Raw genomic sequence first — 20,036 nt, 5'->3', positions numbered from 1 at the left:
ATTGTATTTTCTTAACATAGTTTGAAGGTATGCTTTATTATAATTATTAACGAGTGGCACGACTTTTTTTTGGGAATATTTATTGAAATACATATGAAAGACCAACTAATTAACATTTTACACATATCTTTTAATTTATTTTCAAACTATTTATCAAAATGCACATGACCATGACTTGAAATAGTTGAAAAAGGTCATTATCATCATCAAGAAAGTCTTTTTCCAATTATTTGGGGTCTGCTGCATGAATCCTAGTCTGCTACTCTGTTCTATCTAAGGCCATATCATCAGTGAGGCCATAAATTCTCGTATTTTTTCTTACTATTTCCAACCATGTCTATTTGGGTCTAACCTTTGTCATTTTTTTAACCTTCCACTTGAACTAACTCTCACCTCTTAACAGGTGTTGTATTGGGTTCGCGTTGCACATGATTAGCTTACATAATTCTACTTTCTCACATCTTATCATTTATTGGAAATAGTTGAAAAAAGTAAATTGTTAAATTATTGGAAAATTAAAGTATATTGTGATGAATTTACTTTATTTTTTTTAACAACTCTTTATTGAATATATGCTTAAAAAACATCACACAACATCAAAGAAATTAATGCCTTAGAAATGAGCAAAAAAGATAAAGAAACTCCATGCTTTGCAAGATAGTCTGCCTTACGATTTGCCTCATAGTATGTATGTACGAGACGAAGAAATCCTCAATCTCGATGTAGCACAGATATAAGTGATTTTCCTTTGAAAAAAAAAGAAAAGTTATGATAAAATTTTATGTTGGTTGACTATCTAACCAATCAATCTCCCTTACTTAGATTTACGACGGGTTAAGGAAAAGTTAAAAGTCCTCATCCTTTTCGGACTAAGTTGGTACCATATACGAATAATCATTAAAAAAAAAAGAAAAAAAAAAAAAAAAGCCGAGTTGGTCACTAAACAGGGCAAGTAGGAAATTTCTCAACCAATGAAGGCCATATAAATTCACTGTCTATTTAGTATTCACCCATCCGACCACTCGTATTTAAATGCGCTCCGCGTCCACGTCTCTCTGTGCACTAACTAAAAGAAAGAAAATAAAAAAGGATCAGATGGGCGCGCGCTCCTCATGCCATGGCCATTCTCTCTCTCTTCGATTGCTTCCTCTCTAGGGTTTCTTTTCCATCTCTCTTCATCTGAAAACCCTAGAAAACTAGGGCTAGATCCTCCTCAAATGGCGATTACTCCAAATTAAGGTTTATCAATGGAGTCAGAGCTCAAGGACTTGTCAGCTTCGAAGCAAATCTCTGCGGAGCCTGGCGACGAAAGCCATCCCGAGAGCTCGAGAAAGGACGAGAGGCCTCTCCTCAAGATTGGTTCTGAAACTGTAGTTTATGATCTCGCGGAAATGGAGAAGAAGTATGCGGCCTATGTGAGGCATGATATCTATGGGACGATGGGGCAAGGTCCATTTCCTCTGATTGAGAAGCTGCTTCTGGGTTTCGCCATTGTTACCCTGGTGCCTCTTCGATTTGTTCTTGGGCTTTTGATATTGTTCGTGTATTACTTGATCTGTAGGCTCTGTACTCTCTTCTCGGTTCCTTTTAGGGAGGAGGAGCAAGAGGATTATGCTCACTTGACTGGGATTAGAAGGACTGTTATTGTGCAATGTGGAAGGTTATTGTCGAGAGCGATGCTCTTCGTGCTAGGATTTTATTGGATCAAAGAGACCTATCGAATTCCTGATCAAGTTGGGTCCAATTCTGGTGAAAAATTGGCTGGAGAGGTAATTTTCAGGAGTTTATGGTATTTGACTTAGTTTATGGAGTTTATTGTGGGATTATTTGGTTAGAGATTTGTTTGTTGAAATTATGGCTCATTTTATTATCTTTTTTTCTCGTTCACTTTATTTATGTGATATTCTGATATTGAAATATTTGTATTCAGGTGATTTTTCAGTGTCAAATATGTTTACTTTCCTTCTAAGCAAAATATTCTCTATCTTTTTTACATTTATATTCTTTTTTCTGGGGCATTTTCTCGTGATAGTTAGTTTTATCAAGTTAGTTTTATCAAGTTAGTTTATTTAATGCTTCTTCTAGAAAGCAACTCAGTTCACAGAAGGAACTCTGAAAAAATTGACTTACAGGGACTCTGAGAAAGTCTCCAATCCTTCCTTCTCGATCCTCCTCAATGGTTCAGCAGTGGGTTGCTTCCCTGCTTCTAGAGGGCTCAGGCAGGGGGACCCACTTTCGCCCTCTTTCGAGAACTTTCTCCAGACTTTATGAGAGGGGTTTTCTTTCGGGGGACCTCCCCCACTGGTCCAATTCTCTCTCACCTCCTATACGTTGATGATACCCTCATCTTTTGCGAGGCTCACCCAAACTGTAAATTTTGTAGTCTGAGACTCTGAGCACCCAACATGTGGGATGCCATCTTTAGCTTCATTTTGATGTAATTCTTTTATACTTTAATACAAAGTTAACCATTTCCTAAAAAAAAGGCTCTTTTTTTTTTTTTACAATTAAAAAACAAACTTCCAGAAAAATATGCACAGTTGTTATTCCAATGTCTTGTATTTGTTTGGTTACTGATGGTGGAACACTAATTTCCCTGTTCTTATTATATAATTTAAATATCTTTTAGCTGCCTTTGTTTTTTGTGGTTTTCTCAGATAAAGAGTTATTTTTGTGAATTTCCTTTGTGTTTTTGGTAGGCCTTGGATGAATGTTTTTTTCGAGAATTGGTTAACTTTCTAAAAAAATAAAAGTACTTTACAATTAAATAACTAAAGAAGAGGCAGCCCACAAAATTGGGCGCTCAGAGCAATTTGCATGAATGTTTATTAGAATTTTTTGGGTTCAATTTTTATATTTCTTTGGGTAGGTTAATTTTATTGTTTCATTGATCACTTGTACAGAATGAACATACGGAGGTTTCAGATCGGCCTGGGGCAATTATATCTAATCACATATCATATTTGGATATTCTTTATCATATGTCATCCTCTTTCCCAAGCTTTGTTGCAAAGGTAGGTTATACTTTTCCCATTCAATGGTTACTTATTTCCTATGTAATGTAACCGGAACACTTGAATTTACAATATTTTGGATGCAAAATTGGTTCTGATATGCTCATATTTTGTTGTTGAAAATTGGCTTTTTGCGGTTTCTTTGTTGAAGAGATCAGTGGCTAGACTTCCCCTAGTTGGTCTTATCAGGTTAGTTAATCTTATGCTTCCACTAAATTTTATATATTGTTTTTTAATGACTAGGTGGCATCCCTAATGTACTATTACTTTCATTTGGGCATGTTCTGCTATTTTTATTCCTACTAGCTAATTCTGACCTTGGTTCAAACGACAGCACTAGTTTGTTGCTTTAATCTTTTGTTTTCTGCAAATGAACTGCATTTTGATTTAGCTATTAAGCTTAGACTCAATTTAAGATGGTCACATATTTCTCTGGGAACAATTTGTGTTGCAGTGAATCTCCCAACCATGTTTTATCTATTGTTAATAAAATATCTTCCAAATTCATTGTGAGATGAAAATGAATTATTGATTGCTTAATCTAATTTTAGGATCCTTTCAGGTTGTCGTGTCATAGTTAATTGATTGCTATAATTAATCTTTATTACTGAAAAATGGTGGTAGTAGTGAAAAATAGAGCGTGGATAACATTGGAAAAAGATAAGAAGAATCAGTGACGAATCTTAAGTCGTGCATTGGAATATATCAAGTTGCAGTGAAGATACAACCAATATACATATAACGCAATCAGATATTATGGGATATGAGATTGCCCGGATGGATAAGAACCTTCGCCCATTTTGGGATAGGAGATTGTCTTCCCCTTCTCATGCTGGGGAGTTGTTCTCCTCATTAGTTCCCTTGATAATATGAGAAGGCAATATGCCGACCATTTTATAAATTATAAGAGCAGTTTGATTTTCCATTATATTGGCTATACTCCATGGATATGCTGCCTCACTTCATGTCCACTTGACTATGTTGAGTGAGTCGCCTCCACTATTGGGGCCTCGAATTTATCAATATGCCATTTTCTGCTGTTTCTCAAGTGTCCATACGCCCAAAAAATGTGTCGACCTTCCTACCTTGAGTGTTTCTAGCAATGCTCCCACTCTTGCCAACTAGTTTGTTGGTGATGGAGCTGAATTTGAAGGTGAGCTTCAGAAAATCCTTTGGCCGTTCACGTGATCTGTTTCTGATTATTAACTTTTTGTGTATCATCTGACACTTGGGGTCAAGTCAGCTGCTATTGTTGATTTCTTTTTAGTATAGAGCTCATGCTGAGGGGCATGCCTTTCAAAAACAAAAATTGATCACTCTTAGAAAAATGCTACTGTTGAATCCCAACATATGTATTCCCCTTCGCTCCTGATTCATCTAGCACATTTCAAAAAGATTCAAGAGGTAGAGTCAGATCTTCCTATCATGGTAATAATGACATAGAAGGTGTCTATTGTCTTCTCAGCTGACACATGGAGACTTTGGTGCGACCTGATTGCTTGGGGCCATGATTTGGAGGTGGTGGTTGTAATTTTTAAGGACTTGATCTAGAATGGCTGAATGGCTGAAGTTTTAAGAATTGAGAGGAATTGAGATATACCAAATAAGCCAACTCATAGAGCTTGCAACCCCCTCCCCTAGAAGGACTCTAAGGAGCAATAGGATTGAAAAGCATTGTCACTATTCCATTGCCACCTTATCCTGTCCAGTAAACGAAACGTGGTAAATATCTTTCATAGACAACCAACAAACATACTCAAGATTCCTCCATTTCCACATTGCTCAATTTTCATCTAAACCTTGGTCACGAGATTGCCCTATTCCTTTTCCACTCCATTTATGTTTTATACGTTGTCCAACACCATAGACCACAAGCAAGGTTGGCCTATTGCAGATATGACAGGATCAGTCCTTTTTAACTGAATGATATCAAAAAGGCATGTATAAGCACAGAATGACAATATACACAACTTCAGCACATGTTGTCCCCAACTATTACACAATGCATAAATGATAATCCTTCTGTTTGGTTATTAGAAAAACCTTCCTCAGAGATCTGATTGGGTCATTTGGGTGATTAAAAATTGCAGGAAGGACGGAAACAAAATGCGAAAAAAATTATCACAAAGTAACGATTATATATGTATTAGATATTAGTAATCTGGCGGATGACCATGTGGTCCATGAATCATACGATTCACCTTATCGATCCTAAAGTTCTGATGGGATTATCTAGGAATCTTCTTTTGAATTGAATTCTCCTGCCTGGGATTTGATTCCAGATAGGATTTGATGATCCCAATCTCACATTTGATGCATTGCTTGCACCAACATCTTGAGAGGGAGTATGAGAAACTATTATCTTATTGTAATTGTATATGATTATTTATGAGTTCTATCTTGTATTACATGCTGGGTACTTCTGATATTATATAACTATATTCCTCATGTCTTAACTAAATAGTACTGCAAAAGGTACATTAGATAACTTACCTAGAATGTTTTCATATTGGTGATTGGAACTGAATCTTACTGTGATATTGGAATAGCTGTTCCTTTTCTTGTTCTGGACATCATGATTTGCACTTGATGAAGTACTTTTTAGAAAGGGCACTGAACATTCTGCTAAAAGCTGCTCCTTCATGTACTACATCTACAGCAAGTGTCTAGGATGTGTCTATGTGCAGCGAGAGTCAAAAACATTGGACTTCAAGGGTGTTTCAGGTATGCTCATTTTGTTTTTGTGGGATCTAATATTATTTACGGCCATAATTCTAATAAGTTAGAAATTTGTTTACATTTTCTGGGAGGTGAATTTTTATGGGATAATCCACAATTTTGTATCTCCGGGATTTCACTTTTTTGTTAGGCAGTCAAAGTTTCTTTAGTTAATTGCTTTTTTCTTTATGTTCTTTACTTATTGCACAATGACGGATATATAAATGTTCTGTAACGTAATTGGAAAATATCACTTGCTTTTGATGAGACAATAGTTCGATCCCAAGGTCATATTATGGAATTCACTGACAATCAAAGATTGCAACTTATATGCAAGGAGAAGATATGCATTGACATAAGCTTTTCACTGTTGGGTTTCATGATATCCATTTAACCATAAAATCTATTTAGTAACTTGGGAAGCGCGCATCCTTCCTTCATCATACCTGTCTTTTCCAATGGTTTTAGTGCTCCTGCGAGTTGTCTGGGATTAATTCTAAAGTGAGTGAGTGGCAGAGTAGCCAGCTGGAAGGGAACAGTGTTTCCTCTCTGTGGGAGAATCTCTCCGTATTTTTTTCAATTATTGGTTCGATGGGGCACATGGATGGCATATTTGTTAATAATGAAAGTGCATGCTTGTCAAAAATACGTCGTGTTTTTTTTTTTTTTTTTGGGTAAGTCAGTGGGGATTTGGTCCCCTACCCATTTTTCATTAATAAGTAAGAATGGTACAAAAGGATGAAGAGTTTATGGTACAGTTCTTTCATGCAAAGTCCTAACCATATCAGAAGAAATTAGAGGAGAAATAAAATTAGGTGGCCGGGCACGCCAAACCGTGGCCTCAAAGAGACTTGTGCACTCTTGGCCAAGTGATCGGCCACCAAGTTGGCCTCTCGATAGACATGCTTAATATTCTAGGGGTGGGCATCCAGGTGGTAACGACAATTTGCTGTCATAATACGGAGATTCCAGGGTGACTTATGGCGGCCGTGAAGGGAATGCACTGGAATCTGTGAATCGCTCTCAATGAGCAGTGGAAAGCAATGCAACTCAATAGCTAGCTGAATGCCCCTTTCAAGGGCTGAAAATTCAGCAACATTGTTTGATGTGTGCCCTAGAGGAATAGCAAAAGCGGCACAAAACCCTCCCATATTGTTTCTGATAATTTCTTCACAAACAATTGCTCCAAGGTTGCGAAGGTACGAGCCATCAATGTTTAGTTTATGGAGACCTGCTGGGGTGGAGACCATGAGACCAAAATCAAAGTTTTTGGCTGCATTGGGTGCCATTGGATTTTGAGGTTATCAACTATAGGCTTCTTAGACGGGTGGAAAGTCCATCCATTCACCTTTGCTAAGCCAGCAACAATAGAAATGATTGGGTGCAACAGTTGTTCTCTTTTGGGTCTTTTTCCTTGAAAGATACACAAATTCCTTTCAATCCAGAGGAAAAAATATATATAAAAATATATATATGTATTTATATATATATATTTTTTATTGTAAAAATGCATACTGTTCAGGTGTGTAGATCAAAAAAGCTAGCGGCCTCGGTATTTTGGAAGGTCGGTGTTATTTTGGCCAGACAGCTTTAGGCTTTTCTGTACCTCTTTTTTCTTGTAAATAACCTTCTGATGGTGCAGTCCTGTGTATCCTCGATATCAGTTAAGTATAGGTTGCAATACTTCTTTGGAGTTGTGGAGGCATGCTCACTCTTTTGTGAATATTTCTTGAAGAGAACTTTTTAATGGTAAGGGGACTAGCTTTTGGAAGGGTAACCTCAGGACAGTTTACTTGTAGGTTGGTGTTTCTTGAGTTTTTGTTGCTTGGAATAGGGATCAAAGAGTGGGGAACGTTTTATTTTTTTGGCCTTTATTGAGATGTAGGGTTCGGTGAGCACTGCTTATAATGTGTATTTGGGGATGTGTGAAATGAACAAGGAAGTTGTGTGGGGGTTGGAGATGTTGGTGAAGTTTTGTATGAGCTCTTGAATGTCAGTGAATGGTAGGTTTTCTTCAGCTTTGAAAATCTGGCACAAGGTGCGCATGTTTCATTGGATAACTTATAATCAAATATTTTATTCACAAAAAAAGAGTTGGAAAGAAAAGACTTATGTGATGCTTGTAAGACTTGGAAAGATAACACTTATGTGCATGTCTAAAAGTTGAGATGGCAAGGATATTTTAACACTATAGTGGATCAGAAATTTTCTCGTGTGCAAGGGCTTGAGCATCATATTATTTTCATATTGATTCCCAAGTTCTAATCATCTCCACTGTTTGCAGGTGTTGTGACAGAAAGGGTTCAAGCTGCCCATCAGAATAAACTTGCTCCAAAGATGATGCTTTTTCCGGGTAATTTTCAATTTATTTCTTGTATTAGAACAATGTTTATTTACATGCAAAATTTTCATAACTGTACTAGTTTTTTATATGCTTTATGTCAGTTGTTGTGCTTCCAGCAATGGGCCCACTGGTTCTCCCCCTTGTTTAATGATTACACTCTACTCATCTCTCTGGAATGTATGTTGAGGATCCTAATGCAGATAGGAGAAACTCGTGCTGAAGTAAAGGGTTTTCTGAGTATTTCTTCCCAGCATATTATGAGAGGCTGGAGAATTTATGTAATGGTTTTCTACTGACGGCCTGGGCCAATGCTAGTAACTTTGTTCGAAAAGAATGTAAATTACAGAAAACAGCAGTAAAGGCATGGATTATCTGACTCTTTTCCCAGTTTGATCTTCTTGGGTCCTAGTTGCTGACTTATGTCTGCTGGTGTGGAAAATATGAGAACATTTAGGTAAAATTTTGATTTCTACTACTATTATAAGGTAGCATTCTCGAGGTTTCCCAGAAACCATTCCCACATCATAGTCTAGTGAATCTAGGGTTGTGAGGTTGAAGAGCATTATGTGGCTGAAATAGAATGATCTGGTACTGCTCCCATTAACTGGGTGATGAATAGATGGAACCATTTCTACTCGTCACATTGTGAGGTTGAAGAGCATTATGTGGCTGAAATAGAATGATCCCGTACTGCTCCCATTAACTGGGTAATTAATAGATGGAACCATTTCTACTCGTCACATCTGTAGTCTCGGCAACAGTAAAAGAATACAGGGCCATGGTGGAATTTCTCACGGTCCAGTAGCGTTTAGCCATTTATGTGGCTATCCTATTTCTTGATCATTTAAACTCATTTAAATAGAAGCTACTTTCAATTTTATGGCTAAGGCTTTTTTTTGTTGTCCTTATTTGGCCTTGCAGAGGGAACAACTACCAATGGTGATTTTCTTCTTCCCTTCAAAACTGGTGCATTCCTTTGTAAAGCGCCTGTCCTGCCTGTGATTCTACAATATCCTTACGAGAGATTTAGTCCAGCATGGGATACTATATCTGGGGTGAGAATCGTTTCTAGGTGCAAAGATATATTGCATGTTTTGAAGCTGAATAATTTTATTTTGATAAGAAATTTATCTTGTTAGCACCCTTTCCTAAGTTAGAAACATATTATTTTATGGTTTTATTAGCATTTAGCTAAGCAGGCATGTCTTAATCCATCATTCCAATTGGCGGAATGATGGATTGTTACTCTCTCGAATGATAACCATATGAGCCTAGCTCATTGAAAAAAATGTTTGATATCTTAAATCTTCAAATTTTTATCCTCACTTCGTACTAGATCTTTTAGGGTTTTTATTATCCGTATCATGATTCATTTTTGGTATATCTGATCATTTGATTGACTTTACATGGCAGATACGTCATGTATTTTTGCTTTTTTGCCAATTTGTAAACTATATTGAAGTGATTCATCTCCCCGTATATTACCCTTCACCAGAAGAGAAGGAAGACCCCAAGCTGTACGCTAATAATGTGAGGAAGCTAATGGCTAGTGAGGTATTCACCTGGCGTAATCTCCCCCTAAGTAGTTCCCCAAGAGTGTTTTGTGGATATTTCACATTATATGGTGACTAACGAGGAGAATGTATTGCATGAGAAGCTTTCTAGTTTGAAAACCATGAGAAGGTTAACCTCTACCATGAAAACCCTGATTAGCTTAACCGAGGTAGAGGCAAACCCTGACTACAGCTTAACCAAGGTTACCAAGTTTTGAATAGTTAGGCAGTTGGAAGACGGAGAATAGCCTCTTCATGGTTTTCATATGAGAAAGCTTCTCGTGTCTTACGCTCTCAATTTGCTATTGAACTTGTTGTCATATAAGGAACTATAAGAGATCTGTTCTTTAATTTTGAGGAGTTCGCTAAGAGTGCTTTATTTGCTTATTCAATTTTGGTGTCTTTGTTTTGTAGGGAAATCTTATACTTTCAGATATTGGGCTAGCTGAAAAAAGAATTTACCACTCTGCTCTGAACGGTAATAGCTTACCCAGTGTTTTACATCACAAAGAGGAATGAAAAACTCTTGGCTTGACAGTTTGTTAAGAGTCCAATCATCTGCTTTTTACTGGTTTGACAGTTTTTTTCTCATAGTTTTGATTTTTACTGGATTCGGAGTCCCCAATTGAACCAGGGGAAAACCCAATGTCAATGTACCGAGAGTCTGCTTTTTATAGGTCGAAGAGTCTCTTTGTTGTTGTTGTTTACTGGTTTGAAAGTAAAATATAGCCATGTAAACTGTGCGCTCTTGCTCTAGAGAAACCTCTCCACTGCCACCAAGAAAATTACTTCTGCTGATTAATGCAAGTGATTTGATCTTTATTTGATTGGTTCCCCTGTGATTGCCTTGAAATAATTGTCTCTCCATCAATAAAACTGAAGCATCTGCTTGGTCTTCCTGCAGGTTAATTATTTAGCCGCTAATTGCAATCCGAGGCTATTACGGGCCTAAACACTAGTTCTAGGTTGCATAGAAATTGAAAATGAGGATTTGTATTTTGCCCTAACCCTAGGAACGCTTAAGAGCTTTTGGGGTTTTGAATAAGGCACGAGTGGAGCTTCAAGAGCCTTACAGTGGACCTCAACCCTCAAGCCTAACCTGACCCATTACTGTCTTGTAAATCTCTACCTTTTTCTAGGTTATCCTCATCACGTTCTCTGCCTATCCCTTTTGTTTAAGCCATATTTGTAAACAGGAGAAGCCTATTTTAGCTTCTGTAAAAGTTCTATTTCTCCCTTGTTATGCAACTTGTGTACTAGCAAGAGTATGGAAATACTCTTGGAAATTGGATTAATTTTTTGGCAATATGCTTCATAGTTTATTGGTATACAAGACTTTTTTTTTTTAAATTAATGAGTAGGATTGTAACCTTTGACGTCGTACTGGCTACATTGCCACCCTGACCTCCCAAGCCAATGGCCCGCACAGGACTATTTCCCGTACCAGTTGCTTCCTTGAGCATTCTTAGTAATTGCATGTGGTGATTGACATGAATATCCTCTTCCCTAACACTTGAGAGAGAGAGAGAGAGAGAGCAAATCTTAATAGTTTTATCCCTAAAGGCGAGCTAGGATAAACTCTCTTTGGAGTGATAGTACAATTTTTATAGTTTTGTCCCGCAATTCAAACTAAGCCATGTCTCTCTTTGGGGGGGAGAGAGAGTAGAGCATGGCATACAGGCTCAGGTTTTTGGATAAAAAACGCTCTGGAGGGCAGTTCTTTCTTTCTTATCCAAACTAATACAGAGGTATAAGAAAAGGCAAAAAAAAAAGTTAAAAAAAAGAGTTTGAATGTTGTAATAGAAGGGTGAAAAGTTGGAAGTCTGAGGAGATACTCATCTCTTCTGTGTTCAAATAAACTGTGTACCAAGATTGAACAAGAACTATCCAATTTATTGAGGGAAAGAACTAGATGTTCAGGAATTAAAATCTCTCTCTCTTAAAATAATAATAGAGTGAATAATAAACGTGCACTCATGCACCCTTTATTATTATTATTATTTAAGTGGTACTCATTCACGTGTACATTTTGTGCACTCACTTGAATAAAATATATTTTTTGATCTGCCTACTTTAGAATCATCACATGACTATTCAAAAAAAATTAATTCTTGATTTAAATGGATATGGAGTAGACTTCATCTATTTTATTTAAGGTGTGGTTTGCATTAGGTTGCAATTAGAAAGAATCAAAGTAAGCGGACCTCTAAACTTTGTCATAAGATGCAATTTTAGTGTTGAAAATTCTTAGGATGGCCTGAGAGTTGATTTTCATATCTGATTATAAAATTTTAAACTCCAAAAAATTGTTCAAATCAAGCAGATCTACAAACTCAAGAAAATCTTGAAAATGGATGGTCCAAATAAATTGACCCTCCAACACGATGTATTACTTTCAAAACTAGAATTTTTTTTTTCTTTACTACATTCATACATCTCATTAGAGCAGAATGATAAAATAGGATTAATGTAGCTTACTTCAAATAATTGGGATAAGATTCTGATGATAATCTAAATGATCAATTAGATGGCTTTTCAATGTTAAAAAAGCCATAACAGGTCATTCACTACAAAAAAAACGAAAGTGAAGTTCCAAACAGGTAATTTGCTACAAAAAAATCAAGCGACTGAACTCAGATTTTTTAGTTTTGGACGGCTCTAGTTAAAAAAAAAAAGAAGAAAGAAAATCGGTCTGAAACTTGAAACGTTTCGAACCCAAAAAGCAAACTATTTGGAACTCAAGGATAAAATATTTTAGATGAATCTATATTTTGGTAAAAAAAGTACATAACAAAAAAAAGGGAAGTGGATAAAACATGGAGCTTTTTTCGTTTTAAATGAAATTTGCAAATCAAATACGATATTAGTGTAAATTTCCCCAAGAAGGGAAAAAAAAAAAATAGAAAATTTGCTACACCACTAACCCAATTTTTGGGAGAGCAACCGTAAGGTATTGTAAGATCCCTATAACCGATGCTGGCATGACTAAAGCCACTCCTAGCTTCACAAAAAACTATGTCCAAATGCGTAAAGCAAAGGGACAATGAAGGAAAAGATGGTCTCCAGATTCTCCATCCTCACACATCAAATAGATATTAGTTAAAATTTTCTCTCTCTTTATAAGGTTGTCTATAGTAAGCACTTTATCTTTGGCCGCCAACTACAAAAAACCTTGTACATTTACCGGTAAAGGCGACTTCCACAATCCGGCAAGTACCGGCATGGACTATCTGACTGATCATTGAACAACAAGTGATACATGGATTTGACCGAATAAATCTCATTTTTGTCAATTTCCCGAACCACCTCATCAATAGCATCGACATTTTGAGGAATGTACATCTCTTCCAAAAACGCAAGTAGATCAAAATATTAAGATCGCGATAAGTCTGAAATCCTATTATAAAGGGAAATTGAGAGCCCTGCCCACCACATAATCGGAAATAGTAGCATCATGATTTGCTATCTCTAATACTAGAACTACATCTTTTTACAAAATTTAGAGGTAGTTGGGTACCTATACAAATTATTATAGAGGTTTTGGTAAGTTTTGGAAAGCAGACTTTGAAATTTTTGATTCTTGGCAGTACTGCTACGTTTACGATTGCATCCCGACTTAGAAGTTTAGGGCATATATACTCCTCACTTATTCGGGAGGATCTTTTTAATCTGAAATTTTGAAAACCCCTTAAAAGTCACAAGATTGTTATTATCAAAAGGCAAATTTGAATTTTGGATTTTTTAACTCTTAGATTCCCCCCCTCTAAAAATTGGACTTTCTTTATTCCATCTCAAGATATTATGTTTTTAAATACATATAAGATGCATCACAAACTCTTTCCTACTTCTGGAAAGCCAGAAGGAAGGCAAGATAGGGAGGAGTTTTCCAAATTCTGATCAACAGTAGAATGGGGTTGAAGTTTGCAAAGAAAGGACTGGCTCTAGAGAAATTCCAGATAGAGACACAAGTGCTGCTAAAATACGACAAATTTTTTTTTTTTTTTTTTGACCAAAACCCAGGAAACTAATAGAGATAACAAAGCATGGAAACTCAACCAACAACTCCAAGGGTGATAGATGGGGAAGTCTCAGCCTAATGGAACATGAAATGCACCATATACCCCAGGCTTTAGGTTCCATGTTTTGTCCAACAGGAAGAACCATTAAAGCTGTTGCTGAAGACATGGGAAACGAGACACAGAATGTACGACAAGGGAAGTATGGTGTAAGGTTCAGCATGTAAAAACGAATTTTGATAACCTATATATAAAGTACCCCTATTTATTTTTTGAACAAAAAAATATCTCAAATTAGTTTTATTTTTTATTAACGAAAAGTTCATCGATTAATTTTTTTCATAAAAAATAGCTCATTATATTTTTTTGTACCAGATATTTTTTTTTATTTCTCAAAAGTACCTCAAAATTTTTTTTTTGCCTCATTTTATTATGTATTTTCGAATAATTCATCAATTTATTTTTCAAACGAAAAAAAACTCAGTTTATTCTAATTTGCAAAGAGTACCTCAATTTATTTCTTTAACGAAAAAATACCTCAAATTATTTATTGTTTTTTTATTTTCAAAAATAACCTTATCTCTACATATGGATGCCTAACATATTTAGGTTGTATCTATCCATAACTAATGGTATTTATCTTTAATTATTATTGTGGATATATATGTCAGATAAATGCCAAATCTTATCGTAATCAAGAGATATGAAGACCAATAACCTTATCAATATATATCTCTACATATACATATCCATATTAATAGGTATCTAATATATATATATATATATATATATATATATATATATATATATATATATATATATATATATATATATATATATATATCCACGTTTATACGTATTTAATGTATATCATGTATATTCCATATGGGTGCGGTTTGTATAGAGCCTAGGCTCTAAACAATCAAATTAGAGTCACCGAGGTACTTTTTGGTCACCGAAAAAATAAAATGAGGTAAAAAAAAATAGTTTGAGATAATTTTTTGTGAATAAAAAATAAAATGAGGCAAAGAAAAATAATTTGATATATTTTTTGTAAAAACAAATAAATAGAGGTGCGTTTTGGTAATAAAAAATAAAATGACATAAGGAAAAATAATGTGAGATAGTTTTTGGTAAAAAATAAATTGAGCTACCTTTTGGTAATTAACAATAAACTGAGGTATTTTTCGTTTGAAAAATAAATTGAGGTATTTTTTTGTAATAAAAAATAAAATGAGGTCTAGAAAAATCATTTGTGATATTATTCTGGAAAAAAAAAAAATTAAGTTTATTTTTGAAAATAAAAAAGATAAATTAAGGTTATTTTTTATAAATAATTTGAGGTATTTTTCGCTAAAGAAATAAATTGAGGTACTCTTTGCAAATTAAAATAAACGGAAGTATTTTTTGTTTGAAAAATAAATTGAAGAATTATATAGAAATACATAATAAAATGAGGCAAAAAAAAAATTTTGAGATACTTTTAGGAAATAAAAAAAAATATCTGATAAAAAAAAATATAATGAACTATTTTTTTCAAAATTTAAGAGTCGTAAAGTAGACTTAGATGGGGTTTTACCTGTGGGAGTAAATGATTAATATATTACAGCGGGAGTATAAGATCTTTTGCCTTGAAGTTTCAGTACCCTATAAAAATAGGTCACCCCCTCCTTTTACCCCAAAGCATCGTTCTCCCTCTCCCTCTCTCTCTCGAGTTCCCTCGCCCAATCAGGCTCCTAAACCCTTGCCATTCTCTCTCTCTCTCTCTCTCTCTCTCTCTCTCTCTCTCTCTCCTCTCTGTCTCTCTGTGTTTGAAGTTCCTGCTCTCTCTCTCTATAGTACCCTGCGAAAAGTTGAAGGCATCGTGCTACAATTTGTAAGGCCTCGATCTACAGGTATGAGATGTTATTGTTTGGCATTTTTTTTATTGTTTTTTCTGAGAGCATTAGATGCATCCGATTTCCTCATGTGAACTCACATCTGTGTTGTATTTTTTTGTTCCTTGTGTTTAATATTTTTTCTCCTTTATAATTGGGCCATATTTCTTAGGGGAGTATTATTTGGGCCAAATTATTGTGTGTTTTATTCTGCGAGTTAGCAAAAATCAATGAAAAATTGCATCAAAAACTTAGGACTTGTCATTTTTCTTTTTCTTTTTGTTTTGGTCACTGTCCCAAGTTTTTTATATGTATGTTTTTTTTTTCTAGGGTTTTATGAAATTAAAATTCTTCTTCTTTTTATTCGTGTACAATCTAGGGTTTCAAAGAAATCCCTAATCCTCCTTAATATTCTAGGATTTCAATCCTTTATTCCTTCATCTAGGATATCATCAATTCAATACACCTTGCCCCTTTCTTTAACTTTCATGAGCTTCTAAAAGTGGGGTTTTCTCTGCAACTCTAGGGTTTCAAGATGCCGGCCACTGCAGGTCGTGTTCGTATGCCTGCTAACAACAGGGTTCACAGCAGTGCAGCCCTTCAGACCCACGGAATATGGCAAAGCGCCATAGGCTACGATCCCTATGCTCCAAACCAGAACAATTCGAAGCAATCCTCTGATCAGAATGTTCAATCATCTGAACCAGAGGGAGAGAACGCATATGCTAGCTTTCAGGGCCTTCTTGCCCTGGCACGACTAACTGGTTCTAACGCTGATGAAGCTAGAGGATCCTGCAAAAAGTGTGGAAGGGTGGGTCACCTCACCTTTCAATGTAGGAACTTTCTGAGTGTAAAGGAAGAGGTGGGAGCAATTCCAGCAGTTATCCCTGGTTCAGATAAACAAAAGGCGAATGGGAAGGGCAGTTTTGGTGAAGAAAATGACCTCTCAGATGACAGCTCTGAGGATGAGGAAGAGGAGGAGAGCAAAGATGAATCAGACAGTGAGGAAGATTCAGAGATTGAGAGGATTATCGCTTCTCGCATGGGAAAAGGGACAAAGAAGGTGTCAGGTTCATCGAACAAGAAGCGGGTTTCTAGGGAGAGAAAGCACAAGGGTTCGGAAGAGGATGATTCAGATTCTAGTGAGCGAAGGCATAGGAAGAGAGAGGAGAGAGAGAGGAGAGAGAAGAGGAAGAGAAGGGGGCATAGAAGGCCTTCAGACAGTGAGGATTCAGATAGGAAGAGTAAAAGAGAGAACAGAAAGAGCAGACAGGAGAGGAAGAAGAGGAGCCATAGGTATTTGGATTCTGATAGCGAGGCTGAGAGTGTGAAAAGGCGTCGCAAGAGTAGCAGAAGGTCCTCTGATTCAGAGACTGATCGTTCATCAGGTGATTCTGAGAGGGGCAGGAGCAGGCACCGATCTCATAAGAGAAAGCATTGAGAGAGAGAGAGAGAGAGAGAGAGAGAGAGAGAGAGAGAGGACCAAGAAGCCTGAGTTGTAGCTATAATCTCAGATTAAAATATGATCAGGCTATTACATCAAGCTATTGGTAAGTTTGAAGTTTGTATTTTGATGAATTGGAAAAAACTGTGACTATTTTTTTATTTTTTTGCTTCTTTCTTGTGAGTTTTGTTTCTTTCTTGTGAGTTGTGTTTGATGAATTTTGTGTGGCTTGTAACTGTAAGGAAACTGGTTAGCCTATTACTCTATTATATATTTTTTAATTTGCTTTTGAATATTTTGTAAATACGGGTTAGATTTCTTGATGTGGAGCCATTTGGCCACTTGGTGCATTGAAACTGTGCTTACTTAATCTGAATTCCTTGTTGATGTGCTTTAAACTTGTATATGATATTGGTGAGACTAAAACTGGTTAGAGCTTAAGTTCTATTTATATTAAAATCAACTGATACAACCGAAGATGGTGGTTTGAGTTTGACTTTTAGGAGAAGTCGAGTAGAGAAATTAATATTAGCTTCGCTAGGGGAACATCTTGTCTGCTTGGATGAATTTGGTGCCATGAAAATATAGGGTCATTTTGAAACATTGTTGATTAGTTCTTTAGGCTAGTGTTTGAGATTTTGGATGAATCCTCCCGTGTAAGATTTTTCACTTACTGGAGTTCTTTTACACCTAGGAGCTCAGTTTTGTCGTTCTAATATTGGAAGCAAGTTAACCAATTCTCCTCATGTGGCGGCCAGAATCTCCCAATATATAGGCAAAAGTTCAGCCTAAGTACTCATGATCATACTTGAGTGGGTAAGGTGGGTTGAAATCCTACACATGCCTGTACATGCTGTTTTTGAATTTCTGGACCGTATTTAACCACTAAATAGTACCCATCTCATTTGAACCCCAGCCGCTTACCATATTTCAGTATTGAAAAGAACAAAAACTTGAATAAGCTTTGATAGAGCCTTGATGCCAGCACTTTGGAGAAGTTCTATTGAACCTCATCATAGAGAAAATTATATGTTCCCATGGTCCCCTTTAATAGTCTGAACTGAATTACATCCTCTAGTCACTGATTTAATAATAGTCAACTGAACTTCCACCGAGTGCAAGTAACTTTCCAACCTCTTCTGCTGGTTGGTTATTCCACTGACCCGCACTTTCACCGACTCCTCCGTCATCTACATGCTAGAAAAGGAAGCATTCCTGGGCACTATCCTTTTCATGGCAGTGAGTATTATTCCAATGCCAATGTGTTTAGCATCAACTACAAGATCTTGTTGAAACAATACTTATTATGTTGAAATTGAGGTTTTGTGGATCTCCAAGTGATAAATATATATTGAAAGGTAAAATAAATGGCTGAATTTCATAAAGACAATACAGGTGAATAAACCCCACCCCCACCTCTTTGTCAAGTAACCTCAAGATGCCTTAGATCCAATATCATGGGCACAAGATGCGTGCATGAAGAATGCCAAGCTATTTGAACTTGGCATGGCCTCATAAATATATGTAACTTTCTTACCTGGGTAGGGCTATTCGATGATGCAAAAAACATATGCGAACTTTTTAGAGACCCCAAGCTTTATTCATCTCAGCAATATGTATGTAATTATGCATAACTTTTTCCCTCAAAAAAGTATGTGTTTATAGATGCATGCTCTCTGAGTTCATGTGTCCTGCACCATCACAGTCCGAAAGAAAGCCACCCGAGTAGCTAGCATGAATCCCGGATTGATCAGCACACCTTGCAAGGCTAAAGACTCATGGCTGGAAGGGCCAATCCATCTTTCGGTTCAGTACTCAGCTATTATCTCGGAGAGTTTGGCATTGAAGCTTGTCAATATCACTCTTGAAAGGAAAGATAACCATCATTCACCAATCCTTTGAATCTTTAATCAATTTATGTTTCGTGATCCTCTCTCTCTCTCTCGCTCTCTCAATTTTTCTTTTTTCTGATAATGGGTCTTTTGAGTGGTTTAGGAACGCTGGAGTTGGGTTCGGTGGTTCAGCCTAGTATTTCTTTTGTTTTTTATGGAAATGAAACTTTAATATGTCCCAACAATCTATCTTATAGAGAAACACAACTAAACAGCAAATCTGTATACATCAAAGATAGATATACTTTCTTATAGAGAAACACAACTAAACACCAAATCTGTATACATCAAAGATAGATATACTTTCTTATAGAGAAACACAACTAAACACCAAATCTGTATACATAAAGAAAGATACAGGATTCCAGCTTGGGCTTGATTGGTTAAGGTTTTGATGAATGCATATCTGCATCCCTAGTTCGAATATTACCACTGAACTACCAAGAAGAAAATACGTCAAATAAAATGGCACATAGGGTTGGTTTAGTACATTGGGAAAAAAGAAAAGAAAAAAAGAGAACAGAATTCCGTTGTGAAGCTCCTTTGTGACAAGTAATTTCATTGTTTTCACAAATAACCATGAAATTTAAAGCATCAGATTGGGCATAGATTGAGTAGATCTATGAACACTAAATTTTTTTTGAAAGTGGATGGACTAAATGTGTTATATGATGAATTATTCTTGAGATTTGACATCCTTTTTTGGTTTATTTCATATGCATATATCTCGAAGTCCAAGTCCCGATGATCAATTCTAGGGGGGTCTTTTAGTATCAGAACCACTATTTTAGGTGGATTTTTTAGGTACACTTTATTTTTAGAGAAAGTATATAAAGAGACCATATGTTTTTAATAGAATGAGGTCAGAATCACTTTTGTCCGTCAAATTTCAAAGCGGATGGTTGTGAATGCATCATTGACTAGACCCGAAGTTCAAAATCAGTTTTTCGAACTTTGTGACACGTCTCGAGCCATACAATTTGACATCTAATGGCTACTACCAATTATGACTTCTTTGTACCAAAAACAAATTGTTTTATTTCTATATTATAAGATTGCCGCCTTATATAATTTTTTTCTTTTAATCAAAATTATGTACACACAGATGCCATTACGTTTTTCAGCAGCAGGCACTCTAATGGATTTCAAATACGAAAATCGACACAAATGCAGACAAA

The 20,036-nt window shown here is 36.0% G+C and overlaps 2 protein-coding genes across 5 annotated transcripts; both read left to right on the top strand.

The window, feature by feature from the left end:
• Positions 1 to 1,057: 1,057 nt before the first annotated feature.
• Positions 1,058 to 10,957, top strand: LOC18445903 (Phospholipid/glycerol acyltransferase family protein). 4 transcript variants are annotated; one of them, XR_016048466.1, is made up of 10 exons: positions 1,058 to 1,769; positions 2,904 to 3,014; positions 3,166 to 3,203; positions 5,674 to 5,738; positions 8,017 to 8,085; positions 8,277 to 8,530; positions 8,998 to 9,131; positions 9,490 to 9,630; positions 10,044 to 10,107; positions 10,534 to 10,957. XR_016048466.1 is itself a non-coding variant. In XM_011629394.3 (9 exons), exons 1-9 carry the CDS (start codon positions 1,248 to 1,250, stop codon positions 10,536 to 10,538), a joined length of 1,149 nt encoding a protein of 382 aa, XP_011627696.1. In that variant the 5' UTR covers positions 1,058 to 1,247; the 3' UTR covers positions 10,539 to 10,957. The 4 variants fall into 4 exon arrangements, 2 of the variants coding, with proteins under 2 accessions (XP_011627696.1, XP_006856091.1); XR_016048465.1 differs by having other exon boundaries at positions 8,178 to 8,530; XM_011629394.3 differs by lacking the exon at positions 8,277 to 8,530.
• A 4,293-nt stretch (positions 10,958 to 15,250) lies between these two features.
• On the top strand, positions 15,251 to 17,259 carry CXIP4 (CAX interacting protein 4). Its single transcript, XM_020674523.2, has 2 exons — positions 15,251 to 15,540; positions 16,049 to 17,259. The coding sequence occupies exon 2, from the start codon at positions 16,058 to 16,060 to the stop codon at positions 16,961 to 16,963; it is 906 nt and encodes a 301-aa protein (XP_020530182.1). The 5' UTR covers positions 15,251 to 15,540; positions 16,049 to 16,057; the 3' UTR covers positions 16,964 to 17,259.
• The last annotated feature ends 2,777 nt before the right edge of the window (positions 17,260 to 20,036 follow it).

This window comes from Amborella trichopoda, chromosome 13, assembly GCF_054954075.1.
Source record: "Amborella trichopoda isolate Santa Cruz 75 chromosome 13, AtrichopodaSantaCruz75HAP2 v2.0, whole genome shotgun sequence".
NCBI classification, from domain to species: domain Eukaryota; kingdom Viridiplantae; phylum Streptophyta; class Magnoliopsida; order Amborellales; family Amborellaceae; genus Amborella; species Amborella trichopoda.
The sequence above is the reverse complement of the archived record's forward strand: the minus strand, read 5'-3'. Positions and strand labels throughout refer to the sequence as shown.